Source organism: Oryctolagus cuniculus, chromosome 8 (assembly GCF_051225735.1).
Source record: "Oryctolagus cuniculus isolate XC-2025 breed Fujian yellow rabbit chromosome 8, ASM5122573v1, whole genome shotgun sequence".
NCBI lineage: Eukaryota > Metazoa > Chordata > Mammalia > Lagomorpha > Leporidae > Oryctolagus > Oryctolagus cuniculus.
In genome coordinates, this window is record NC_142874.1 from 111,890,589 (window position 1) to 111,914,480 (window position 23,892).

At 43.0% G+C, this 23,892-nt stretch overlaps 1 protein-coding gene and 1 pseudogene across 15 annotated transcripts in view; one reads left to right on the plus strand and one right to left on the minus strand.

The window, feature by feature from the left end:
* The window catches only part of AFF1 (ALF transcription elongation factor 1), a 197,552-nt gene that overhangs the window by 135,088 nt on the left and 38,572 nt on the right, over positions 1-23,892 (plus strand). For 6 of the 15 annotated variants that reach the window (XM_051820180.3, XM_051820177.3, XM_051820178.3 and 3 more), the window contains 4 exons: positions 1,394-1,438; positions 7,237-7,323; positions 9,145-9,181; positions 12,366-12,417. In XM_051820180.3, the coding sequence (XP_051676140.3) occupies positions 1,394-1,438; positions 7,237-7,323; positions 9,145-9,181; positions 12,366-12,417 (221 nt within the window). The remainder of the gene's footprint in view (positions 1-1,393; positions 1,439-7,236; positions 7,324-9,144; positions 9,182-12,365; positions 12,418-23,892) is intronic. The other 9 variants (XM_070047916.2, XM_070047917.2, XM_070047921.2 and 6 more) reach the window with 3 other exon arrangements.
* On the minus strand, positions 16,813-21,015 carry LOC103350809 (large ribosomal subunit protein uL10 pseudogene; annotated as a pseudogene).

The following is a 23,892-nucleotide window of genomic DNA, read 5'->3' on the forward strand; positions in this document are numbered from 1 at the left end:
ACTGGAATGAGAGACATGGTGGTTGATAAACCCCAGGTTGTGAATTAGCAGGCAATGCTATATTAAATTATGCTTTGAAGTTAGCAGGAGAACATGAGAAAGACTTTTTTCATCTATTCTCTAGCTTTGAGGTAGATACTGTATGTTTGCAACTGAATGAAAGAGGAATACTTGTGCATAGCTGTGGCAACAATGGAAGGATATGTGTTGAACAGTGCTTGCTATGCTATGCCCAGGGCTCCTGGCTCATGCATTGACACAAAGCAAAAGTAGCTTTTCCATTGAAAACCATGAAGTATGGATATAGTTCAGTATTGTGTTAGATTTAACTTTTCTGATTGTTTGAGCTTAAGAATACGTAGACTGTGAACTGACATTTTCTAGGCCCAGTCTGTGTTGGTGATCACTGCTTCAGTGTTCATTTTACTTGGCTCGCTGACTGTAACACCTGTCTTAATCTCTTCTTGCCTCCATTGTTGCTACATCTTATTTCCTTAGATTTACCAATTTTCTTAAATTTTTATTTATTTGAAAGATAGAAAGTGACAGAGAGATGGGGCCAGCATTATAGTGTTGCGAGTTAAGCTGCCACCTATGACGCCAGCATCCCATATGGGCACCAGTTCATGTCTCACCTGCTCCACTGCTGATCCAGCTCCCTGCTAATAGCCTGGGAAAGCAGCAGAAGATGGTCCCCCCAAAACTTGGGCCCCTGCCACCTACTTGGGAGACCTGGCCATTGCAGTCATTTGGGGAATAAACCAGTGGATGGAAGAGCTCTGTTTCTCTGTCTCTCCCTCTCTGTAATTCTGCCTTTTCAAATAGTCAAATAAGTCTTTTTAAAAAGAATGCAAGAGAGAGCTCCCATCTGCTGAGTCACTCCCCAAATAGCCTGCACTAGCCGGAGCTGGGTCAGGTGAAGACAAGGACTGGGAACTCAGTCTTTGTCTTCTACGTGGGTGGCAGGGATCCAAGTACATGAGCCATCGTTGCTGTCTCCCAGGATGTTTATTAGCAGGAAGCTGGAATGGTATGCAGAGGTGGGAATCTAATCTAGGCACTCCAATCTGGGGTGCAGGCCTTCTATGTGGCTTCTTAACCACTGTGCCAAACACCCACACCTAATTTTCTTGTGCATACACGTCGTCTTTGGAAACTTTTGATCTGAAGGTCACAGTCTGCCGTTGTTGGCAGCACTGCTATTTCCTTCCAGGATTGTCCATCTGATCCCTTTGCTCTTATTTTATCTAGAACGGAAAGTTCCTTACACTTAGCTGGTAAAGGTAGACCCTAAGGTGAGACTACCTATGAGGATGTTGCTGTGTTAGTTCCAGCATCTACCGTCTCTTGCCTTGCATTTTTGAACTAATCTTTTCCTTCTTTTCACTCTTAGCAGACCTACTCCAATGAAGCCCATTGTGTTGAAGAGATTCTGAAGGTGAGTTCATTGTTACTGTTTCTTATTTGAAGAAGTGTTTCGTGAGGCAGCTATATATCCATTTACACTTGTTTTGCCATTTCCAAGCCCTTTTAGATAATCACCTCTTTCCCATTGCCCACCCACACACATACACCTCCAGGAGCAAAATAAAGCAAAACAATAACAAAGGGACTCTTGAAGCATTATTTGATTTCCTAACAGATTGTATTGATTACAGCGGAGTCTACAAACTGCCAGGCCTTTGGACCAGAATTTTATGGCATCCCAGGTGTTTCTGGCTATACATAAGCCCCAAGAGAGTTGCCTACTTCCCAGAGAGGAAACCATCTCTATTGATGTCGCATGGGAAGCACCAGTGGTTAAAACATACTTGGTTGGTTCATGGTGGTGGTTTTGTAGATGTTGCCTTCTATGGATGGCCTTTTCTCCAATGAAACCATGAAGCTTTTAAAGGGATGAAAAGAGTAGGAAGTAGGTGGACATCTAGACAGACCTTAGAGGTTATTTTTTGTTTTTGTATGTTGAGACTGTGCCATGAACGTTGGTGCTCTTCAACTATATTATTGAATACGTTACCCATTTGTTCAGTGTTTCTTGAACAAGAATGACAAATTTGTTCTAGAATTCATTCCAGAGGGAAAAAATGTATAAATTCTCCTCTTCAGCTAGCTTTATTTTTTATCAGAAAAGATTTATACAATTTTTCATGTTTCCCGTTTTGGCTTTTATTTCCAAGAAATCAAGAACTTCATTTTAAGACACACATACAGTAATTGTAATAACGGAGGATTTTGTGTATTTATTTGGTATCCTTCCTCTTTGGTTTTAATTTGCTTCCGTGCCAATTTTAATGATATTTACTGTGCCATTTATTTATTTTTTTAAAAGATTTATTTATTTTAAGAGTTGGCAGCCAGCAGGGGAGAGGGAAGAGGGAGGGAAGAGTAAGTGTGTAAATGCTTCCATTTGCTGGTTCACTCCCTAGATGGCAGCAATGGCCAAGGCTGTGCCAGGCTAAAACCAGGGCTAAGGAATTCCTATTCCCTGCAGGTTTCCAACATGGCCCATGAGAGAGCTGGATTCTAAGTGGAGCAGCCAGGACACAAACTGGCGCCCATGTGGGACGCCGTTGTTGCAGGTGGCAGCTTTATTCGCTGTGCCACAACACCGGCCCTAGTGTGTTTCTGATTTGTTTTTATTTTTTCTCGAAAGTAGTAGGGGAGACGACACATGTGCCTATTAACTGGAATCTCTTCTGTTTATTTTTCCCCTCAGAAAGTACAAGGACTCTTTTTTTTTTTTCTTTTTGTTGTAAAGTATTAATTGATGGTGATGCTGAGACCAGGAATGAATTATTGTGGCTACTGTGTTGGTTACCTTCTCACGTGTGGAATTTTTTTATAGTTAGGATTTTCTGAGAAAGTGACCTCTAAGGAAGCATGGCTTGCACTGCCAAAAATGAGAAATTTTCTGAGCAACTTACTCTGATGGGGGACATGGGCGTCTTAACCAGCATCTTGGCTATGCTAAATGCCTGCCCCAGATGAACATTTTCTAATTTAATAAACTCAACTCATTTCTTCCTGCTGTCCTCACTTAACATCTCTTTAATGAATTTTTACTTGCTTGGAAATGCTTGAGAATAAGTAAGCAAAAAAAAAAAAAAAAGTGTGCTTTCACATGGAAGTTACACACTGGGAAAGCAAATAGAAGGGTGTTTGGCACTGAAGAGCCCATGGACCTTTATATAGTTGAGACTTGTGACCACTGCTAGGGCGTATGTTAGCCTTGGGCTTTGGTTTTCTCGTTTTAAGTGAAGGCCCAGGGCTGTGGATGATCTTTAGGGCCCATTCCAATTTTCCCTGTCTGAAACTTCCTCCTGCCTGTGAGTCCCAGTCTTCTCTTTCTCCAGCAATTTAGTAAGATTGCCAGGAATCCAAACAAGACTCTCTGTGATGGGTGATAGAGGCAGCACAGCAAAAAATGATCATAGAAGATATTGATTCTCCAGGGGGCAATATTTAGGATGGAAGTGTTTCAAGGAAGGGGAAGTGGTGGCTTATAACTCCAACAGGCTGATGGGGTTAGAAGATAGCAGAGAGACACTATTAGCAGCCAGGAAATGGTCATGCATGAGGGTCCAGAGAAGACAGTGTGCCTCAGGGGGCTTATGGAAATAGTTCAGATTTTCTGCTTGTCCTGGTGGAGCCTTGACAGCTTCTTGAGGAACTAACACAATGCTAGGAGACATCACCTCTGTGCAGCATTCCAGTGATGGGAGTACAGTGAGTAGAAGCACCATGCTTTGCTCATTCATTTATCCAACAAATATCTAGTAAGCTTCCAGATACGTTCCAGGCCCTGGGGTGCTATAGTGAAGAACATAGAGTCCTTGGCGTCACAAAGGTTATAGTGGGAAAAATGAATACCTATTATAATGTTTGAGTATTGATATGGAGCTATGAATATTGGAACAGCACACTGAGCAGAGTAGGCAGAGGGCAGTGTTGGTGACAATGCCTCAAGGTGGGATTAAATTGGTGTTTTAGAAGCACTTGATACTGGGAGCAAAGGGAAAGGAGGAGACAGCCACAGAGGGACCTGGAATGGCAGTGCTGAGGAAGATGTCTGGGGCGTTGCTTCCATCCATCTGAAAAGTAAGTGTTAAGATAGGAAGCAAAACCACAGCCTCAGGACTCTGTGTGAGCAGCATTTTCTGTGTAGCAGTGGCTCCAATTCTCCTAAAGCCTAGGTCTCTCTGGCAAATGAGGCATTTAGGGAAGTATATAAATTCTTTCAGACCACTAGTGAACCACTTAGGGACTGAAAGACTTTATGCGCTTTCTAACTGCCTAATTTAATAGCTGGGACAGCCTTAAGCATTGAGAATACAATGGGTGTTGTTTGGGAATAATTAGTGGCTAAAAGCCTACAGACACCACTGAGATTCTGAAGAAATTCTTGGAAAACTAGGTGATGATGCTTTCAAGTGCTTTCTCAGTTGATTGTTACATGTTTTTATGTTGTTGCATTCTAATGGTTCCATACCTTAAAGGATTGTCAAATCAAACAGCAGGGAGCTTTCTTTGGTGAAGTTTTGAAATTGTTTTAAAATTTTAATAAAAAGTTGTAGTGCTTGTATTAAATTGCCTTCTGTGAACCATGCATCCAAATACTTTACATAAACTACCTATATGATAACCTTGAAAAATAAATGGTCTTCATCTCTTCCTTTTTTAAAAAAATTTTTACGTTTTTGGGTTTCAGAGAGACAGAAAAAAATGCAGACAGATCGAGAAAGGGGTCTCCCATTCACTTGTTTGCTTCCCACATGGCTGTGATGTCTGGAACTCTATTTGGCTAGGCCAATGCAGGAACAAGGAACTCAATCCAGGTCTTCAAGTGGGTGGTAGGGACACAGCCACTTGAACCATCATCATCTGTTGCTTCCCATTGTGCACATTAGCAGGAAGCTGAAGTCAGGAGCCAGTGCCAGGAATAGAACCAAGGCTCTTTGATATGGGACCTGGGCATCTTAACTGCTAGGCTTCATGCCTGCCCCTTAGTCCACTTCTTAGTGAGAATTGAGGCTCAGAGTTCAGCCAGTGTACTTAGGCTGACACTGATACTTAAGGTCATTGTTAGCATTCCAATCAGTGTGTCTGACTCCAGGGCTATTAACTCTTTCTTGTATGTTTTAGTACATAATTCCTGTTGTGTCCTAAACAAAGCAAGTGGCTTGTAAGTGGATAAGGAAATGACTTCACTTTTTTGAAGAATTCATTAATTGTGGCCAGCGATTGGGATACAGCATGTTCAGCTGCCGCTTGGGACCTAGCATCAAGTCCCAGCTGCTCCACTCCCAATCCAGCTCCCTGCTAATGCACCTGGGAAGGAGTAGCAGTACCTGGGCTCTTGCCACCCACATGGGAGACTGGGATGGAGTTCCAGAATGGTGTCTTTGGCCTGGCTCAGCCCTAACCATTATGGCCTTCTGGGGAGTGAACTAGCAGATGGAAGATGCCTTTCTGTGTGTCTCCGTTTCTTTCTGTCATTCTGCCCTTCAAATGAATAAAATCTTAATTAAACTGAATGAATTAATTACTTTAGTTAGTTTTACAGTTTTAGCAGAGAGAGAAATCTTGCATCTACTAGATCACTTCCCAAATTGCTGCAACACCCACGGCTGTGCCAGATTGTAGCCAGGTGCCCAGAACTCAATCCAGGTCTCCCATGGGCATCAGAGACCCGAGCACTCAAGCTGTTTGTCAGCTGCCACCTTGGCCTTGCACCAGCAGGAAACTGGATCAGAAGCAAAGGATCCAGGGCTCAAGCCAGGCTCTCCAATATGGGATGTAGGAGTCTCAATCACTGAATCAAATGTCTGCCCCTAATTTGACTTTTAAGTGAAAATTACTCGAGAAAGCCAGCATCAGTTAGGTTTCTTGTTGCTGTACAAGATCAGTCTTGCCTGTGCTGGGACTTTAACCCACAGAGTAGCAGTAGGGAAGGCAAGGGAAGAGGTGCACCAAGGTCAGAAATGACAATACTTATTGGAGCCCCACCTCCAGTTGTTGCGAGGACTGATGGCATTTCTGTGGAAATAGGCTAGCTAGCACCTTGCAAAGTGTGCTGTGCAGTTGAGGCAATACCACATGCTTTGGGGGCACCTGCTCACTAGGAGAAAGTTGCTGTTAATCATTATACGAGTTGACTAGCCAGGTCTGACACATGTGGGAAACAACTTTTTTCTTAGACCAAGAGGGCAAAGAGGCTTCTAGCCTGTACTCTGATCAACCTTTGGCTTCCTAAGGGCCTTGACCCAGGCATTTGGGACCTCATTTTTCTCATCTGTAAAATACTATGGCAGGCTGGAACTAATAATTTCCATGCCATTTTAACCCATTTAAAAAATGAGTGTCCATGCATGTATTAATGATTATTATCTGACATAATGCCATTTAAAAATTTTTTATTTATATAAAGGGAACAGATTTTGTGTATTTCACATAGTTTTAAGAGCATAATGAAACTTCCCAACTGTCCCTCCTTCCCTCTGACAATCCATTGTCTGCAAGTATTCTGCAAACCAAAATAAAATTCATGAATGCACTTGGGAGAAAAGAACTAGGGTTAACATAAGTAGGAGTATATTAATTTGTAAGTTTTAGAAATCCTGCCCTCAACCAAGAAAATAGTAAATATTAAACTTCTCTTGATTAGCAGAAAGGCAGTTTTTCAAAGCCCTTTTCCTCAACTGCTAATGTGTATCGGAGAAGGGTCAAATCCATTAAAACTCTTCCAAGTGCAACAAGTGACCTGAATTACTTGTTTGTTCAAGTCAAACAGGAAAGTTCTTCTTCCTTTGAACTTAAATAATTCCAGGAAATGCAATAAAGAAGCTGAGAGAGAAAGAATTCATTGAGTCGAGATTGCTTTTCCAGCACAACTTGTCGTTTATAGTCTTCATGGTTACATAAGCTCTGGCAATCCCGACTACAGTTTATGTGCTCTGTAACGTTCACAATGTGAAATCCATTCATGCACTGCTCTTGCTTTCTGCAGCCTGATACTTTCCAGTTCTGTATATTGGAGATCATCAGCTTTTGAACAGAGCCCATTAAAGCAAGAGTCTTATTAAAAAAAAAAAAAGTCAATGAAACAGCTTCTAAAACAGATACATTTCTCATTTTCCATCAATCCAATTCAACATTAAGTGTGAAAAGTTAACTTAACTAGCAATGAATGTTCTTTTTATAATTTGCTTTTTCTTCCCTTTCCAAATCTCTTTCCAGGAAATGACCCATTCATGGCCTCCTCCTTTGACAGCAATACATACGCCTAGTACAGCTGAGCCATCCAAATTTCCTTTCCCCACAAAGGTAATTCCTTCAAAGTGTAGCAGGCACTGCACCCACGAGTTAGTGAACAGTCTGAGCTATTGCTGTGAGCCACATGGATGGAGTGTTACTTGTTCAAGTCTTTGGAGATTAGATTAAAATTACAATTAATTTAGCTTCTACCAATGCTTTAGAACATTTTATTCTCCAACTTATGTGAGTAGGACCATTTAGATTTGTCCAGGGCTTATAGCTTATAAAAGCATTTAAGGCTTTCCAGTACATTCTTTCATTGGAGAGTTCTTACTTCATTTTTTTTATTTTTTGCCTTTTTTCAAGATTTATTTATCTGAAGGAGTTATAGAGAGGCAGAGAGAGAGAGAGTGAGCGACTCCCATCTGCTGGTTCACTCCCAAATGGCCGCAGTAGTGGAGCTGGGCCGATCCGGTGCCAGGAGCTTCTTCCAGGTGTCCCACATGGGTACAGGGCCCCAAGGACTTGGGCCATCTTCTGCTGCTTTCCCAGTTCATGGCAAAGAGCTGGATTGGAAGTGGAGCAGCCAGGGCTTGAATCTGTGCCCATATGGGATGCTGGCACTGCAAGTGGTGGCTTTACTCGCTATGCCACAGGGCCGGCCCCAAGAATTCTTACTTTAGAGATGGATAACAGAAATACAAAGAACTAGGTGGAATAGATTGAGTCTGATAAACACACACATCTCATGTCTCATGCTTCCTAAGTGTTCATAGAGTTTAATATGACCAACTACATTAGTGCTGGGTTTTTAACAAGCAAAGGAGCTGCTGACTCTTGTCCCTTATATTTTTTGATCAACAGTGTATTTGAACACTGTCATTTTCCCTAATTTTGATTTGTACTTTCTTGTAACCTTCAGAATATAGAAATAACCCATTCAAATCTGTACTCTGTCGCATGCATATGGCTTTGTATATAAAAATACATATATATGTAGGTACACATCACACATGTGTTTATAGATACTTCTTTCCATGTTGTTACTTTCAGAAAATGTGTTCTTCATAAAACCCCAAATTTGCCACAAGTTAGATATTTTACCTGTGTTCTAATAAAAGCTATTGTGTATTTTAGGGTGATTCTTTAAAAAAAAAAAGATTTATTTATTTATCTGAAAGTCAGGGTTACACAGAAAGAGAAGGAGAGGCAGAGGCAGAGAGGTCTTCCATCTGCTGGTTGACTCCCCAGTTGGCCGCAACAGCTGGAGCTGTGCTGATCCGAAGCCAGGAGCCAAGAACTTCTTCCAGGTCTCCCATGCAGATACAGGGGCCCAAGGACTTGGGCATTCTTCCACTGCTTTCCCAGGCCATAGCAGAGAGCTGGATTGGAAGTGGAGCAGCCAGGACTCGAACTGGAGCCCATATGGGATGCCGGCACTGCAGGCAGTGGCTTTACCCGCTATGCCTCAGAGCCGGCCCCAGGGTGATTCATTGTTACTGGTTTCTAATTAAAGCATTAAATTTGTAAAAATATTTTTGTTCAACACCAAGGGAAAAATAAAGTTTAGGCAAGAACAGAAGCAACAAAAACCACTGTATGTAAAGACGAAATAAATTGGTGTTGCAACCTGTGCATCAAAAATTAAGTGAAGACTGAATAGAGGGAGAGATAGCTTTAAGGAGCATGTAGGGAAGTGTGAATTCTAGAATCTGTGTGGTGGGTAGTGTGAGTGGTCTCTGTACTAGCAACTTGGTTTTTCTATATGTCTGAAAATTTTATAAAATTTATTACCTTTCAGTATTTAAAGCTCTACAGTTTTTTTTTTTTTAGATATGTGAACCTTAATATTTTTGTAACTAGAATTTGTTTTTTCATTTTTATTTCTAGGAGTCTCAGCACATTTCTTCTGCAACCCAAAACCAAAGTAAGTAAATATCCAGAATGTGAAGCATAAGTTTTTCTATGTAGTGTAAAAGCATCAGGCAAAAAGTGATCCATTGGGCTGAAGACACGGAGTTCCTCTGTCGAAAGAACAGGAATGGAGAGCAAACATAAAGCTGCTAAGTGGAACTGCAGAGAGTTCATGGATGAAAGCAAATTGCTTTGTCATTACCTCAGAGTGTTGTGACTCTGGAATTATATACAATATTAGATTGAAGTGTTTTGTGTGATTCTTGTATTTTTTGGTTAAATTTCTATAAGAAACGCAGCACAACAGCTTCTCTAGCAGTATTTGTATATATATTTGCTTTGTGACAATTTCTGACATCTTTTTATGAATTGTATAGTCCTCAAGAATTCAGGGGAAAATGGATAAAGCTAATAGAATCCAGCTTTCTCTTCAATAACAATAACCTTTTAGATCAATAAATCCTTTGTGTCCTAGCCATATAGGTAAGGCATGTCAAGTTTTACAAAGTGACTAGGATGTTTGCAGTCATTTAGTTCATCAGAATATGGCAGCAGGAATAGCTACTTGCATAGACAAAGCTAGCCCTCAGCAGGAATTATTAGCTGCCCAAGTGAGGAAGTATGATGACGTGGATGTGCAAGGTGGGTGAGGCGTGGGCACAGGTAACTCCCTAGAGGTGACTCTTCCTTCCCATCTCCTTACCTCATTCCTCTCCCTCTCTTACATTTTTTTCCCCTTTTGATTATTTTGTGGTTTGAACTGAAGAATTTGAGAAGAAAGAAGATTAGAAAAGAAGCAGAGCACCCTTCCTCTAGAACAGGGGTGGGGTGGATAAGCTAGAGAAAAATGGGAGGCTGAGAGTCAGCGCTGGCATGCAGCCTGATTTTGTACATATCATAACATTTTCCTGGGACTTTGCTGTGTCCATTCATTTATTCTGCAAGAAATAGCACACAAAATGTGAGATACTTACTATCTGACCTCTACAGAAAAGGTTTGCTGTTCCCTGCTCTAGGGATCCTGAATAAGTTCATGCAGAGTACTCCTAGCTGTAAATGCCCCAACAGAGAGAAGTAGCCGTGACTTCATTGCTACAGTATTGTGTAAATAACAAGGTAAAATGAACTGAAATTGATGGCAGTTTAGCGAGATTGTGAAATCTTTTTACCCAACATCTTGGCAGCCAACCCCAGGACAGATGTCCAGTCAAGTGGCGCAGGTCTAAAGGGGAAGCCAACTGGGCTGAGAAGAGTTGCTCTGTGGCCCTTTGCCTCCTGCTTCCCACCTTCCTCTGTCTGCCAGAGCTGCCAGCCATGCAGATTACATGCCATCTGTGGGGTCACTCATGTCTTGCCTGACTGTGAACTCTTGGTTTACAAAGAGGCTTTGATCTATCAAACTGTTTGATTTCCCCCCTTCTTAGCAAAATGTAACCTAAAGTGAACGGTTAAGGTCGTTCTTGGCCTGGAATGGTGCGTACCCTTGGCCTGTGCAGCACTGGGGCCTAATTTCTCATTATTCTGATCACATTGGTGGGTCTCCTGGAGGTACTGGCGCAACAGTGCCCCACCCTGCAGTCTTTTATGTTGCTGCCACTTTGTCACCTGGTATTCTGGTGAATTGTTTAGCTTTGTGAGAATGTGATTTTGGGATCTGATTACAGGAAGTGTAGCCATGTGTTGAATGAAGAGAGCTGTGGGGTATGGATGGATAGAGCTCTGGATCCTATGGTACTGGCACATCAGTTTTGGAAGCCAAATAGGGGGAAGTGCAGGGATTTTACTTGTGTGCTGTCTCCTTATGTCCACATTTGCAAAACATGGCTGCCTAGAGATACCCAGAACTTGTAGACCATAGAACTCAGGCAAGGTGACCATGTGGAAGACCTGTGAATGGTCAAAACACTGACTTTACTCTCAGTAATTTGTAGTCCTGGTTCTCGCTTTCTAGTCTGAAGGATAGGCAGTTTGAAGATATCTGTAAGAGCTACTGCCACCATGAGGATCAAGCCATTAATTGCAAATATACAAGGCTCTCCACTTAATGTGTGTGGGAAAGAGCAGTTACCCCTGCCTAAAAGGCACCCACATTTCCTTTCTCATTTCCAGTTCTGTTTTGGTCCCCATTACCGCATGTCTAGACAAATGCAGCTGCCTCCAAACTGGATTTTTCAACTGTGCCTCCACAGTTAACGTTTCCTGCTCCGTCCAGGTCGCACCACGTAGCACCGCTGGATTAATATTTCTGAGGAATCACTGTGTCGTGTCCTACTTAGATCATTGAGAGTGTCATAGCCCAACAAGTAGTCAAGCTTCCCATCCTGGCACGCAGAGATCTCTACAGCCTGATTTCTGCCCACCTTTCAGTGCTGTCCACCGCTGATTCTTCCCCAGCCTTACCCTTCCCAAGTCAGCGGTTGAATTCCTCCCACCTTCACACTTCTCTCCTTCCTGCAGGCCTTCCCCACTTCCCTGCAGCCATCTGTCAGATTTCACTCATCCTCTGTGACAGTTAGTTTTGTTCTTTCTCTAATGTGTCATCTTTGGCCATTACCAACTCATTGAGTGACCTTTCGCTGATCCCCAGGATAGTGAGTTTATGCAATTGATTTGTGTACTTATCTCACACTGCCTAAGGCAGTAGATACTTGTGGGTCTCTTTCATGTCTGTCAGTCAGCTGTGACCTCATTGAGGACAGAGCCTGAAAGACTTCCACATACTGGTATCTACTAGGCAGTCTGCTAGTAGGTTTTAAGGGAATAAGGGAATGAGTTGAGTGTACAAAGGATTGGATAATGGGACTAGCAGTAGGTGGGAGAGCACAGTCAACCAGGGACAGAGGAGTCACACCAAATCCCCCATAAATGTGAGGAGTCTGATCAGATTGGAGCTGTGAGCAGCCCTGTCATTGGTGCTCCATGTGAACCGCCATCAGCTGTCACCAAGGACAACAAAGTCTCCCCGGCATGCTGCAAGCACTGTTTTTGAAGGTGGTTTTGGTCTATGGACGAAAAGGAGCCTAAGTGTTGGATTGCAGTGGTGAGACTGCACCAGGGGTAGTGTACAGCACTCTGTGTGTCAGAGTGTATACTAAGTGTTTAGTTAAAAGGAGAGAGGCAAAAAAGGGAGCTTCTGAATGCCAGCCTCATAAATATGTGTCATTGTATGGCTCTGATAATGTTTCCCTCCCCTACAGAACAATATGAGACATCTTCAAAAACCCACCCTACTTCTCAGCAGGGGACATCGTAAGTAAAATTCTTTTGTTTGTTAAAAACTTATAACATGACATTGTAGTTTCCTGTGTAAATCCATTGCTTGCCTTTTTTTTTTCTACTTTCAAGTAATGACACTCATAAAAATGCTGCTGCAGTATAAAGGAAGAAATTGAACCACATTTATATGTGTTTGGATTAAGCTCTCTTGTTGAGGTTTTGTGCATCCTAGGAGAGTTTGCTAAAGGGTTTTCTGAAAAAAAAAAAAAAAAGGTTTTTGAGGCATTGTTTTCATATTAATTGTGCAAATGTACAGTCTTGAATAGCTTTGCTTTTCTTAAGGGAGTTTTTGGGGATGTGCACAATTTAAGATTTTATGCCGCTTTTTTGGCCTAGTTTTATGAAAAAGGAGAAAGTCCTATTGCTCAGCTATTCTTTATTAAGTCCAGATACATTTTAGGTATGGAAAATTTTAGACAGCATATTAAAGATTTTTGAATCAGCGTTTTGACCCAATTTGTCATTTCTTGATGGCATTGAACTGTTACTTCTTTACCTTCTTACAAGTAGAAGTGGTGTGGTAGTGGTGGTTAGGAGCTAAGTCAGGAAGCCATTCTCTCTGGGAGTATCTCATTACTCACCAGTGCTGCCTGGTGCTACTCTTAGAGACTTGGCTCTGGAGTTCAAGTTCCAGCTTGCTTCTCTCCTCTCCCCCCGTCCCCCTTAAAGGATTTGTTTTATTTATTTATTTGAAAGGCAGAGTTACACAGAGAAGGAAATCTTCCATCTACTAGTTCACTCCCAAATGGCTGCAGCAGCCAGGGTTGGGCCAGACTGCAGCCAGGAGCTTCACTGGGTCTCCCACATGGGTGCGCGATATTCACCTGATTTCCCAGGTGTATTAGCAGGGAGCTGAATCAGATGTGGAGCAGCCTGGACTTGAAGTGGCACCCTTATAGGATGCTGGCATTGCAGGTGGCGGCTTTACCCGCTATGCCATAACACCTGCACCTACCTGGCTTGCTTCTCTTTTTAGGTACATTGTTTGTTCTTTGGATTGCATGTTTTATGTAAAAACTGTGTAGTTGGACTGAAGCAGTTATTTTATCTTCTTGCCATGACTGAATGTGTGACCTAGTTATAGGCATTGTTTGCTGAGGCCAGCTCCTTGATGCAGTTCACTTTCATTTCCCCATAGCGAAATGAGAGGGAAATGAATGGCTTTTTGTGATCCTAATGTATTTTATTTGTGAAACTGATACTTAAGGAGTTTCAGTTTTTAACATTCTTTATTGGCAAAAACATGCAAAGTTAGATCAGTTTTCCCCTCCACTTTTCTTTTACCTTTCTCTCTCTCTTGCTTTTGCCCTCTTTCAAAGATTTGTTTGGGGCCAGCATTGTGGCTTAGTAGGCTGAGCTTCCACCTGTGGTGCCAGCATCCCATATGTGTGCTGATTCATGTCCTGGCTGTTGCTCTTCTGATCCAGCTCTCTGCTTATGGCCTGGGAAAGCAGTGGAAGATTGCCCAAATGCTTGGATCCCTGCACCTGTGTTGAAAACCCGGAAGAAGCTCCTGGCTTCGGATTGGCCCAGCTCTGGATGTTGTGGCCATCTGGGGGAGTGAACCAGGAGGTGGAAGACCTTTCTGTGTGTCTCTCTCTGTAACTCTTATGTCTCAAATAAGTGAATTTTAAAAAATAATAATTTTTAAAAGATTTATGCATGTATTTACTTATTACAGAGAGAGAGATTTTCCACCTGCTGGCCCACTCCCCAGATGGCCTTAGTAGCCAGTTCTGGGCCAAGCAAAAGCCAGGAGCCAGGAACTTCATCCAAGTCTCCCACGTGGGTGCAGGGGCCCAAGCACTTGGGCCATCACTGCTGCCCTCCCAGGCTCATTAGCAGGGAGATTTATTAGATTTGGAGCAGCTTCTGGGACTCAAACTGGCCCTTGTGTGGGATGCTGGCATCGCAGGTCCAGCTTTACCTACTATGCCACAATGTCAGCCTCTCCCTTTTCTCTTATTACTACTCTTAAATTATTTTTTAAAAGATTTTTATTTTATTTATTTGAAAGGCAGAGTTACACAGAGAGAGGGGTCTTCTGTCTGCTGGTTTACCTCCCAAATGGCCACAACTGCCGGGGCTGGGCGAGGCCGAAGCCAGGAGCCAGGAGCTTCTTCCAAATCTCCCACGTGGATGCAGGGGCCCAAGGAATGACTTTTTTTTAACATTTATTTGAAAAGCAGATTCTCATTCTCCCTGTGGTACCTCCACCCCTACCCCCTACCTCTTTCTGGCTCTCCTTCTCTATAACTCTGCCTTTGAAATAAATGTTAAAAAACAAGGAAGAATGGAAGGGTCTTAATACGCAGAGTTCTCATTCAAAAGCTTCTCTTTAATAAGAAAAATTCTTTGAAAATGCTCACAGTCTTTTAATTCCATGTTCCTGCACACTTTTTAAGGCCCCCTTGTGTCTCATCCAATGTTTTCTTTATGAAATCGAAATGTGGATGTATACATTATCTAGAAAAGAGTATTCACACTGATAATACATTTAGCGAATGGGTGTGAGTGGGTGCCTAACAGGTCAGGAGAAGGAAAAGTATCAGGACAGAAGGTAACACTGGAGCTGGTGGAAGTGCCAACGTGAAATGGAACTCTGGAAAAAGGGAATTGCTGTTATGAACTTATTTTTAATGGAGATGAAAGGAAAGTGAAGTCCCAGTTAATCTGTGAAGTGCCATCATTATTCAGATTTAGTATGACAAAGCTCTTAGTGTTAGCAGGCTAATTTGATCTAGTGCCAGTGTTAGGGTTCTTTCACATAAAGCTAAGTTATTTGAGTGGCACATGAAGTGCCAGGAATATATTCTAATACACTTGAATGTCAGAGCAAATTGTTAATTAAAGGGTCATTTGTACTTTGGTTTGAAAAATCAGTTTAGGTCTTAATACTGTATCTCTCAGAGTTGCTAGGAGTTTGAAATCCTTGGGAAAGTAGAGTGGCATATGAAAGGATAAGACAAAGGCCCAGGAGTATGTCTGTGAGCGGTGTGTGTAGCTTTTTTCATCTGTCAGCCTTGGGTTGGGAGACTGGTTGAGGTGGAAGAATGCAGATGTGAAAGAAGCAAATGCAGTTTTCATCTCTGTCATTTAAGCTGTGGTTAGTTCCCAGATATCTGAGTTCCTCCTTCAAAGCGGGGGCAGGTAACTGATTAGCTAGCTAGGGGGTTAGCCCCGTGCCCTTAATTCTAGGGGAGGATGTATTCATATAAGGGCTTCTGGCTTTAGAATTCTCTATTCCATGGAGTTTTTAGGGCGAAGTATAAAGTAGTTCCTTCCCTTATACAGTTGTTATGTCCCTTTATATAATTGTGGATACTTCTTTCTGTGCCAATTCTGTTTATTGGTGTCAGTGCATTTGTCAGCTTCTCAAAAGGGATGATATGTTAATATTTTAGACATTATAATGCAGTATATTTGGTTTTTTGGGTTTTTTTGTTTGTTTGTTTTTGTTTTTTGACAGGCAGAGTGGACAGTGAGAGAGAGAGACAGAGAGAAAGGTCTTCCTTTTGCCGTTGGTTCACCCTCCAATGGCCGCCACGGCCAGCACGCTGCGGCCCTTGCACCACGCTGATCCGATGGCAGGAGCCAGGTACTTATCCTGGTCTCCCATGGCGTGCAGGACCCAAGTACTTGGGCCATCCTCCACTGCACTCCCGGGTCACAGCAGAGAGCTGGCCTGGAAGAGGGGCAACCGGGACAGAATCTGGCGCCCCGACCAGGACTAGAACCTGGTGTGCCGGCGCTGCAAGGTGGAGGATTAGCCTATTGAGCCGCGGCACCGGCTAATGCAGTATATTTGTATTATCTTAGCCAACTTGCTTCTCTCTTCCTTACCCTGAAATTGCCAAGTTCTTACAAAAGGTTGCTTCCTGTGTTTGCTTATTTTTTTGCCTCTGAAATCATTAGCACTTACTTACAATTAAAGGTAGAAATTAGTTGTTAACAGTAAACTTGAAATTGTTATTAATTATGAGGAAGGTTTCTTTGTTTTTGTTATTTTTAAGATTTATTTGTTTATTTGAAAAGCAGAGAGACAGAAATCTCCCATCCGTTGGTTTACTCCCCAAATGGCAGCATCAGCTGTATCTAGGCCAGGCCAAACCCAGGAGCCAGGAGCTGCTTCCAGGTCTCCCCTGTGGGTGGCAGTGAGCCAGTCACTAGGGCCATCTTCTGCTTTCCCAGGCACATTAGCTGGGAGCTAGATTGGAAGTGGAGAAGCCAGGACTACAGCAGCACTCCAATATGGGATGCTGTGTCAGAAGCAGGGGCCTAATCCACTGTGCCAGAACACCGGCCCTGCAAAGGTTCTTTGGAAATGAATGAAGGAGTTTTTAAGTATTTTGATGAAGTGCTAAGGAAGACTGTTCTAACAGTTTATTGTAATATGAATCATCACATCAGGACGTAAGTATTGGTTGAAATGTCCTAGATTTAAGTCTGAAGAGATAATTTTTTAAGAGAGATAAGCCTTTATTTCCTTGTTTCACAAATAAAGCTGCTTTTGCTGGTTGAAGAGACCAGATCCGACATCTTCATCCGACTCTTCTGACTCTTCCTTGGCCTCCACCTTGGCTGGGGCTGCGGTAGCAGCCGCAGGGGCAGCAGTGCTGGCCGCAGCCACAAATGCAGATGGATCAGCCAGGAAGGCCTTGACCTTTTCAGCAAGTGGGAAGGTGTACTCAGTCTCCACAGATAAAGCCAGAACGCGCTTGTACCCATTGATGATAGAATGGGGTACTGATGCAACAGTCGGATAACTGGTCTGCAGACACACACTGGCAACGTTGCGGACACCCTCCAGGAAGCGCGAGTGCAGGGCTTCCTCAGTGATGTCCAGCACTTCGGGGTTGTAGATGCTGCCGCTGTCAAACACTGCTGGATGATCAGCCCAAACGAGAAGGGCCAGATGTTCAGCGTATTCAGCTGTGTGATTTCACTGGCTCCCACTTTGTCTCCAGTCTGTATCAGCTGCACGTCACTTAGGATTCCAACGGTGCTCCTGGAGATTTTAGTGGTGATGCCCAAAGCCTGGACAAGGAGGTCTTCTCGGGCCCCAGACCAGTGTTCTGAGTTGGCACAGTGACCTCACAGGGGGCAGTGACACCAGCATGGGCAGCAGCCGGCACCTTATTAGCCAGCAGCATATCCCTGATCTCAGTGAGGTCCTCCTAGGTGAACACAAAGCCCACATTTCCCCGGATATGAGACAGGAGCTTCTCCAGGGCAGGGTTGTTTTCCAGATGCCTCGGATGGCCTCGCACATCACGGTGTTCTTGCCCATCAGCACTACGGCCTTCCCTCGGAGTGACGTGCAGATCTGCCGCTCTGCTTGGAGCCCACGTTGTCTGCTCCCACAGTGAAGCATTTTGGATAATCATCCAGAAATTGGATGATGTTAAGGAAGTGGTTGGACTTCCAGGTCGCCTTGTCTTCCCTGGCATCATATGATGGTGGGTCAGGGATTGCCACGTGGAGTTTAAAGACGATGTCACTTTCGCAAGGACACCTGGCAAGAGAAGGGCAGTGGTTTACTTGTGCCAATCATTTTGCCTAAGGAAATTTTTTTCTCCTATGTTATTTTTAAATGTTAGCTTAGACTATGTGAAGGTGTTTTGCCTGGAATCATTTATTTCAATGCAGTGTTCACTTGAAGTACTATCTGTTGATAAAGAATGTGGAAGAAATAACCTATATGTGCAACACTTATAAATTGTTTGTCATTGAGATCCTGTCCCCATCCTTGTTCACAGTTCTCCTGAAAACAAGACACACTTATTTGCAGATGTACATTACAACTTCAGCATCACAGAACATTCCTAATAATACTTCTCAGGCTGAAAGCCTGGGGTTGTTGGAAAAGGATGCACTACACTGAGATCTCTTGTGAGGCAGTGTTTATCTTCACATTTTATGGAAGTTCCTGCTAGCGCCTTTCGGAAGGGAAATGAGTTTCAGTTTATGTTCTGCCAAAGAAAAACTACCATCGCCCTTGAACATGCATCTAACCCAAATGCTAGACATACTCTGGGTTTGGCTCTAGGAGCGTGGGGCTATTGCAGATAGTTGCCTCCATCTGTCCCTTCCATATCTCACTTTTGAACATGTGCTGGGGGCTTAGTGGTATTTTAGGTACTTGCGGTAGTCAATAAGGTTATGTCTTTGTCTTGAACATTTTGGATCTAAATGCAGCTTGCTTATGATATGGAACAAGGTGATGGGATAGTGATAGGGCTGGGGGCCAGAGTTTTGGGGGAGGTTCAGTCAGGAGAGGTCTCTCAGAGCAGACAACATTTGACCTGGAACCTGAGTGATGAGAAGAAGGCAGGGGCTCCTTGTCACCTTCGCAGGTACTTGAGCAGGTCTGAATTCAGCCACTTGTAACTCCTCTGAGGCAGCTACTTTGAAGGAGTTCATTTGCATATGTGAAACCTGGTTTTAGTGGAGCTCCTAAGGGTCTATTAAAACTTCATTTTTAAAATCATAACTGCTAATTTACTACAGTTAAGTGGCTCTAGACTAATTTAAACATGGACTGAATGATTGAATAAGATGTTTTAATTCACCAAGAATCTGCTAGCCCTAAGGGCAGGTTGTTCATTTCATCCTCCCTGGGATGTTGAATTATTAAACTAACAAGGTGTGGTCTGCTCTCACAAGAACGTTCGTGCTCCTGCGCTCAGCACCACCCCTGCCCACCCCCACCTTGCCTAGACCTTCTAGAACCCTTTCCCTACCGGCACTCCACACGTGCATGGGTCCACTTTCCCTTCTGGCCACTTGGCCACCTCCCTGTTTTCTAAACCCCAGTTACTCCCCATGGCACTTGCATAACCCACAGCCCTGTTTCTCCTTCATCCCTTTACTCTGCCATGGACTTGTGTACCATGGAGAAAGTTAATGTTGGAGTCTGTCTCCTGCCTCTAGAATATAAACATCAAAGGCTAGAATGTTTTATTTTCTGCTCGAACTTGATTCCATGGGGGTCTACAGCAGTGCCTGGCATATAGTAAATGCTTAAAATAAATGCGGAAGGGGCCGGCACCGTGGCTCACTAGGCTAATCCTCCGCCTTGCGGCGCCGGCACACCGGGTTCTAGTCCCAGTTGGGGTGCCGGATTCTGTCCCGGTTGCCCCTCTTCCAGGCCAGCTCTCTGCTGTGGCCAGGGAGTGCAGTGGAGGATGGCCCAAGTACTTGGGCCCTGCACCCCATGGGAGACCAGGAGAAGCACCTGGCTCCTGCCTTCGGATCAGCGCGGTGCGCCGGCCGCAGCGCGCCGGCCACGGCGGCCATTGGAGGGTGAACCAACGGCAAAGGAAGACCTTTCTCTCTGTCTCTCTCTCTCTCACTGTCCACTCTGCCTGTCAAAAAAAAAAAAAAAAATGCGGAAGGAAAGATCTTACAGACTTGATTGAACATCTACAAGCTCTATTTATAGACATGATTTTATGTAGTAAGTTTTCTGGATTTTGTTTCTGGTTCAAGAAGTGTCACCTTTGTGTTTGTATTTTGCCATACCAATTGATTTTATTTTTATTCATTTAACTTCGGGTTGTTCCTCAGGTATATTCTTACAACTTTTCTCGTTTGACCTCAAAAAGTCTTCACTTCATCTATAGAGCTTAATACTTTTTTATACCCATAGCAACAGTTTTTACCTTATCAGCCAATTACCTCTTTTACTAAAATAAGGCAGGTTAGAGACTCAATTTCCTCTCTGTCTTGTTAGCCATATCTCCCAAAGACAGTCTGTCCCTGAATTTCACTGTTCTTAGCTTTGGAGAGTTTATGTTGTGCTACAGCTGCTTAAGAGGTGCTACTTTACTTTCTTTCTCTCTCTCTCTCTCTCTCTCTCTCTCTTTTTTTTTTTTTTTTTTTTTAAGGATTTTTATGTATGTATTTGAGAGGTAGAGTTACAGACAGTGAGAAGGAGAAACAGAGGGAAATGTCTTCTGTCCATTGGTTCACTCCCCAAATGGCCACAATGGCCGGAGCTGCACCAATCCGAAGCCAGGAGCCAGCTGCTTCTTCCCAGTATCCATGTGGGTGCAAGGCCCAAGGACTTGGGCCATCTTCTGTTTTCCCAGGCCACAGCAGAGAACTGGATTGGAAGAGGAGCAGTGAGGATAAGAACCTACGCCCATATGGGATGCAAGCGCTGCTGGCGGAGGATTAACCTACTGCGCCACAGCACCAGCTGCTTTACTTTTTCCTTTGTTGTATGCCAAGTCCCCTTCATGATTTGGAAGCTCCCATCATATTCTCTCTCTTTCTCTATCCTTCTTTATTTGAAAGGTTTGAGTTAGAGAGGGAGAGACGACTGTTCCAGCCACTGAACCACTCCCCCAAAACAGGACTGGGCCAGGCCAGAGACAGGAGCTTCTTCTGGGTCTCTCACGTGGGTGCAGGGGCCCAAAGTCTTGGGCCATCTTTTGCTTTCCCAGGCCATAGCAGTGAGCCGGATCAGAAGTGGAGCAACCAAGACTTGAACTGGCGCCCATCTGGGATGCTGGCACTGCAGGTGACAGCTTTACCTGCTATGCCACGCTCCGGCCCACTCTCCATCATCTCTTATGTAGTATTTGCACTCCTTATTTCTGCCATGTATCAAAAAAGGAATCAAAGCCTGATTGAATGTCTCTCCTTTGGCACCCACCCCCTGCACTCCTTTGCCCATTCTATCCACATATTCATTTCAAGTGTGTGGCATTATGTTCCACAGGCTTGTTAGAGGCTTCTGAAAAACATTGCTTTTCTTGTCATTTTAAACATACCTAATTCTATGATTTTGGCTTATTAATAACTAGTGTGGTCTTGCCTTTGCTTGCTTCTCAAAATGATCGTATGAAAATGTGAAGCCAAAAAATAATTTAAACAATTTGGGGGCTCTGAATTGAGGTGTTGCAGAATAGTGGCACTGAAAGCTTTGGTCAAGTCCAATACTGAGATGTGAAACGAAATGAAGACTTGTCTGTGTGTGTCTTCACACAGTAACAGTTGTGCTGACTCCCTGAAACATGCCTGCCAGAACCTGCACTTGGCTCTCTAAGCTACAGCAGCTGCCTAAAGAATGCATTGGGACAAAGGGTTGGAGGATTGTTTAACCTTTGGGGAAAAAGTTTACCTAACCAATAATGTAGCATGTGGTTAAACCTACATCATAGTTCAAAGAATTGCTTTACCTGAGCAATTTGACTTCCTTTGAACAGTGCCAAAGGTGGCCATAGGCTTTGAAATAACTGTTTTGCCTTGGAGTTTTGAAATGAAATTAGTTACTTGACCACTTAAAGTATGTAAGATTTAAACGTGGTTTATTTTCATAAGGTAAAACAGTATATTTGTGTTTTTTTTTTTTTTTTCCCAGCAGGATAGCTATTGTTTTGTTTTAAATCCAGGTCTTTCTCTTAGTGGGTTCTGGAACTTAGATTTAATCGCATCTGTTACGTTTTGTCACCACTGTGTCTCACACTGGCCAGAACAAGGGCATCTCCTTTAACATGGAATGGATTGTGAATCCAGGTTCCTTCATGATCTTAAGCATGTTAGTGGCCATTTTCTTCTTCTTCTTCTTTTTTAAAGCTTTTATTTAATGAGTGTGTTTTTCAAAGGAATATAGTGGTTCTTTCCGCAATATCCACCCTCTCACCCCAGCTCCCATCCAACCTCCACACCTTCTCCCATCGCCTTCTTCATTATGGTTTATTTTTAGTTTAATTGTATATACAGAGGACCAACTCTATTGAGGGCATAGTCATAGGCAGCACTTGGGGCTGTGAGTACAGGCAGTGCCTCTAGCATTCAGATCACATAGTGAACACAGCTCTAGGATATGGTTACTTGGCAAAGACAGTGCTGTTCATTTAGCCAGCTTTGTAGGGTTCCTGCCAAGTTCTAGAGGAAGACTTTGAAGGTAGAAATGGCTTGATCCTGCTCCACAAAAGTTCATGGTTGAGGAGGAGAAGGCACAGTCCAGCCTTCTGTTCCCTTGATGTAGGTTTTAGTGATCTGAATGGGACTAGATCGAAGAGATTTTGATTCTTTGTTATGGGGTGCAGAGGTGCTCAACCAGGTATGCTGTGGTCTGTCTCCTCATTCTTCACATCTTAGTACCAGTTCTTCACATGCAGTATGTGCTTGACCTTGGATGTAATTTCTGGGGGACTTGCAGTGTACTTCAGCTAATTTCATAAAAATGTTTCCTTCTCTCAAAAGCCTTCACATATCATCAAACTTCATTTTCCTCAACTGTTTGAGGAATTTTTAAAAATTAATGGCATCCATGATTAACTTTCTATACTAGCAAAACTTATTATTTTTAAGTAACTCATAAAACATTGCAGATCAAAAATCTCTGAAAAGCCCTCCTTCTTCCCCCAATACCATGCTGGTTTATGTTAAAGTCACTGGAAGTTTCTGTTGTTACTTGTCTGAGTCAGCAAACGTTGACAAAATATCTGTGTCTGCTGTGTAAGTCCCAGTATATCCCAAGTAGTAAATTTTGTTTGACCCCACTGGATTCTTTTTGAGTGCTAATTGTAGATATGTTCCCGACTCTTCCTTCAGAGGTCACTCTCTTTAGGTCCTGAATAGCTTTTGTACCTGTGGTCATATTTTGTTTTTGTCAGCATAAGTCTCTGAATGGGAAATTTTCAGAATCTCAGACAGCATTTTCATGGCACCTGTTATTCCCAAAGAGTAAGTAGAGCCTAGAATTAGAACAGTGTAGTCATGGAAGTAAGACATTCAGAAGCTCAGTGAAAAGGAGCGGGGAGTTTTAATCCTCTGTTTGCAACATGGGTTACATGATCATTGATGTTACCAGAATTTAAGGCATGTCAGTTTTATAAAAAAAAAAAATAAAAAAAATAAAAAATCCAGTGACTAAGAAAACAGAGCCATTTACTATAGTTTGTCGGTGAACACACTTTGCTAGATTTCTTTGGGGGCGGTGTGAGGGCTGTGTTGTACCTTAGGGTAATTCCAAAGATGTGTCTTCTGTGGTTGTGTGTACACAGCCTCACCACCATTTAGCAGTTAAGCCCATTGAATGGCTTTCTTGTGCACCATTACGCTTATCGACTGCTGGGTCCTATGCCTGAAGGTGGATTTCAAGCCTCTATAAAATACAATTTAGTTTGTCAGATAAACACAGAGCAAGGCCTGCGTTTACACAGTAGCTAACAGCTTTCATTTTATTTAGAAACTTATCAAAGGATGATTTCAGTACATTTGTTGGTAAAAGTAGTTCCTTGGCAGAATTAGCACATTGCATGTAGGCGGTCATTTAGGAAAGAGCCAATTTTTATCATTTATTTTCATTAGCAAATACAGTGATTTTTACCAAGATTTCCCAAAATAAACATGCCTGCTTACTTCAGCGCTAGGTGGTGACTTTGCTGTAAACATTGTTGGTCAGACTATTGCAGAGGTATTTTTAGAAAT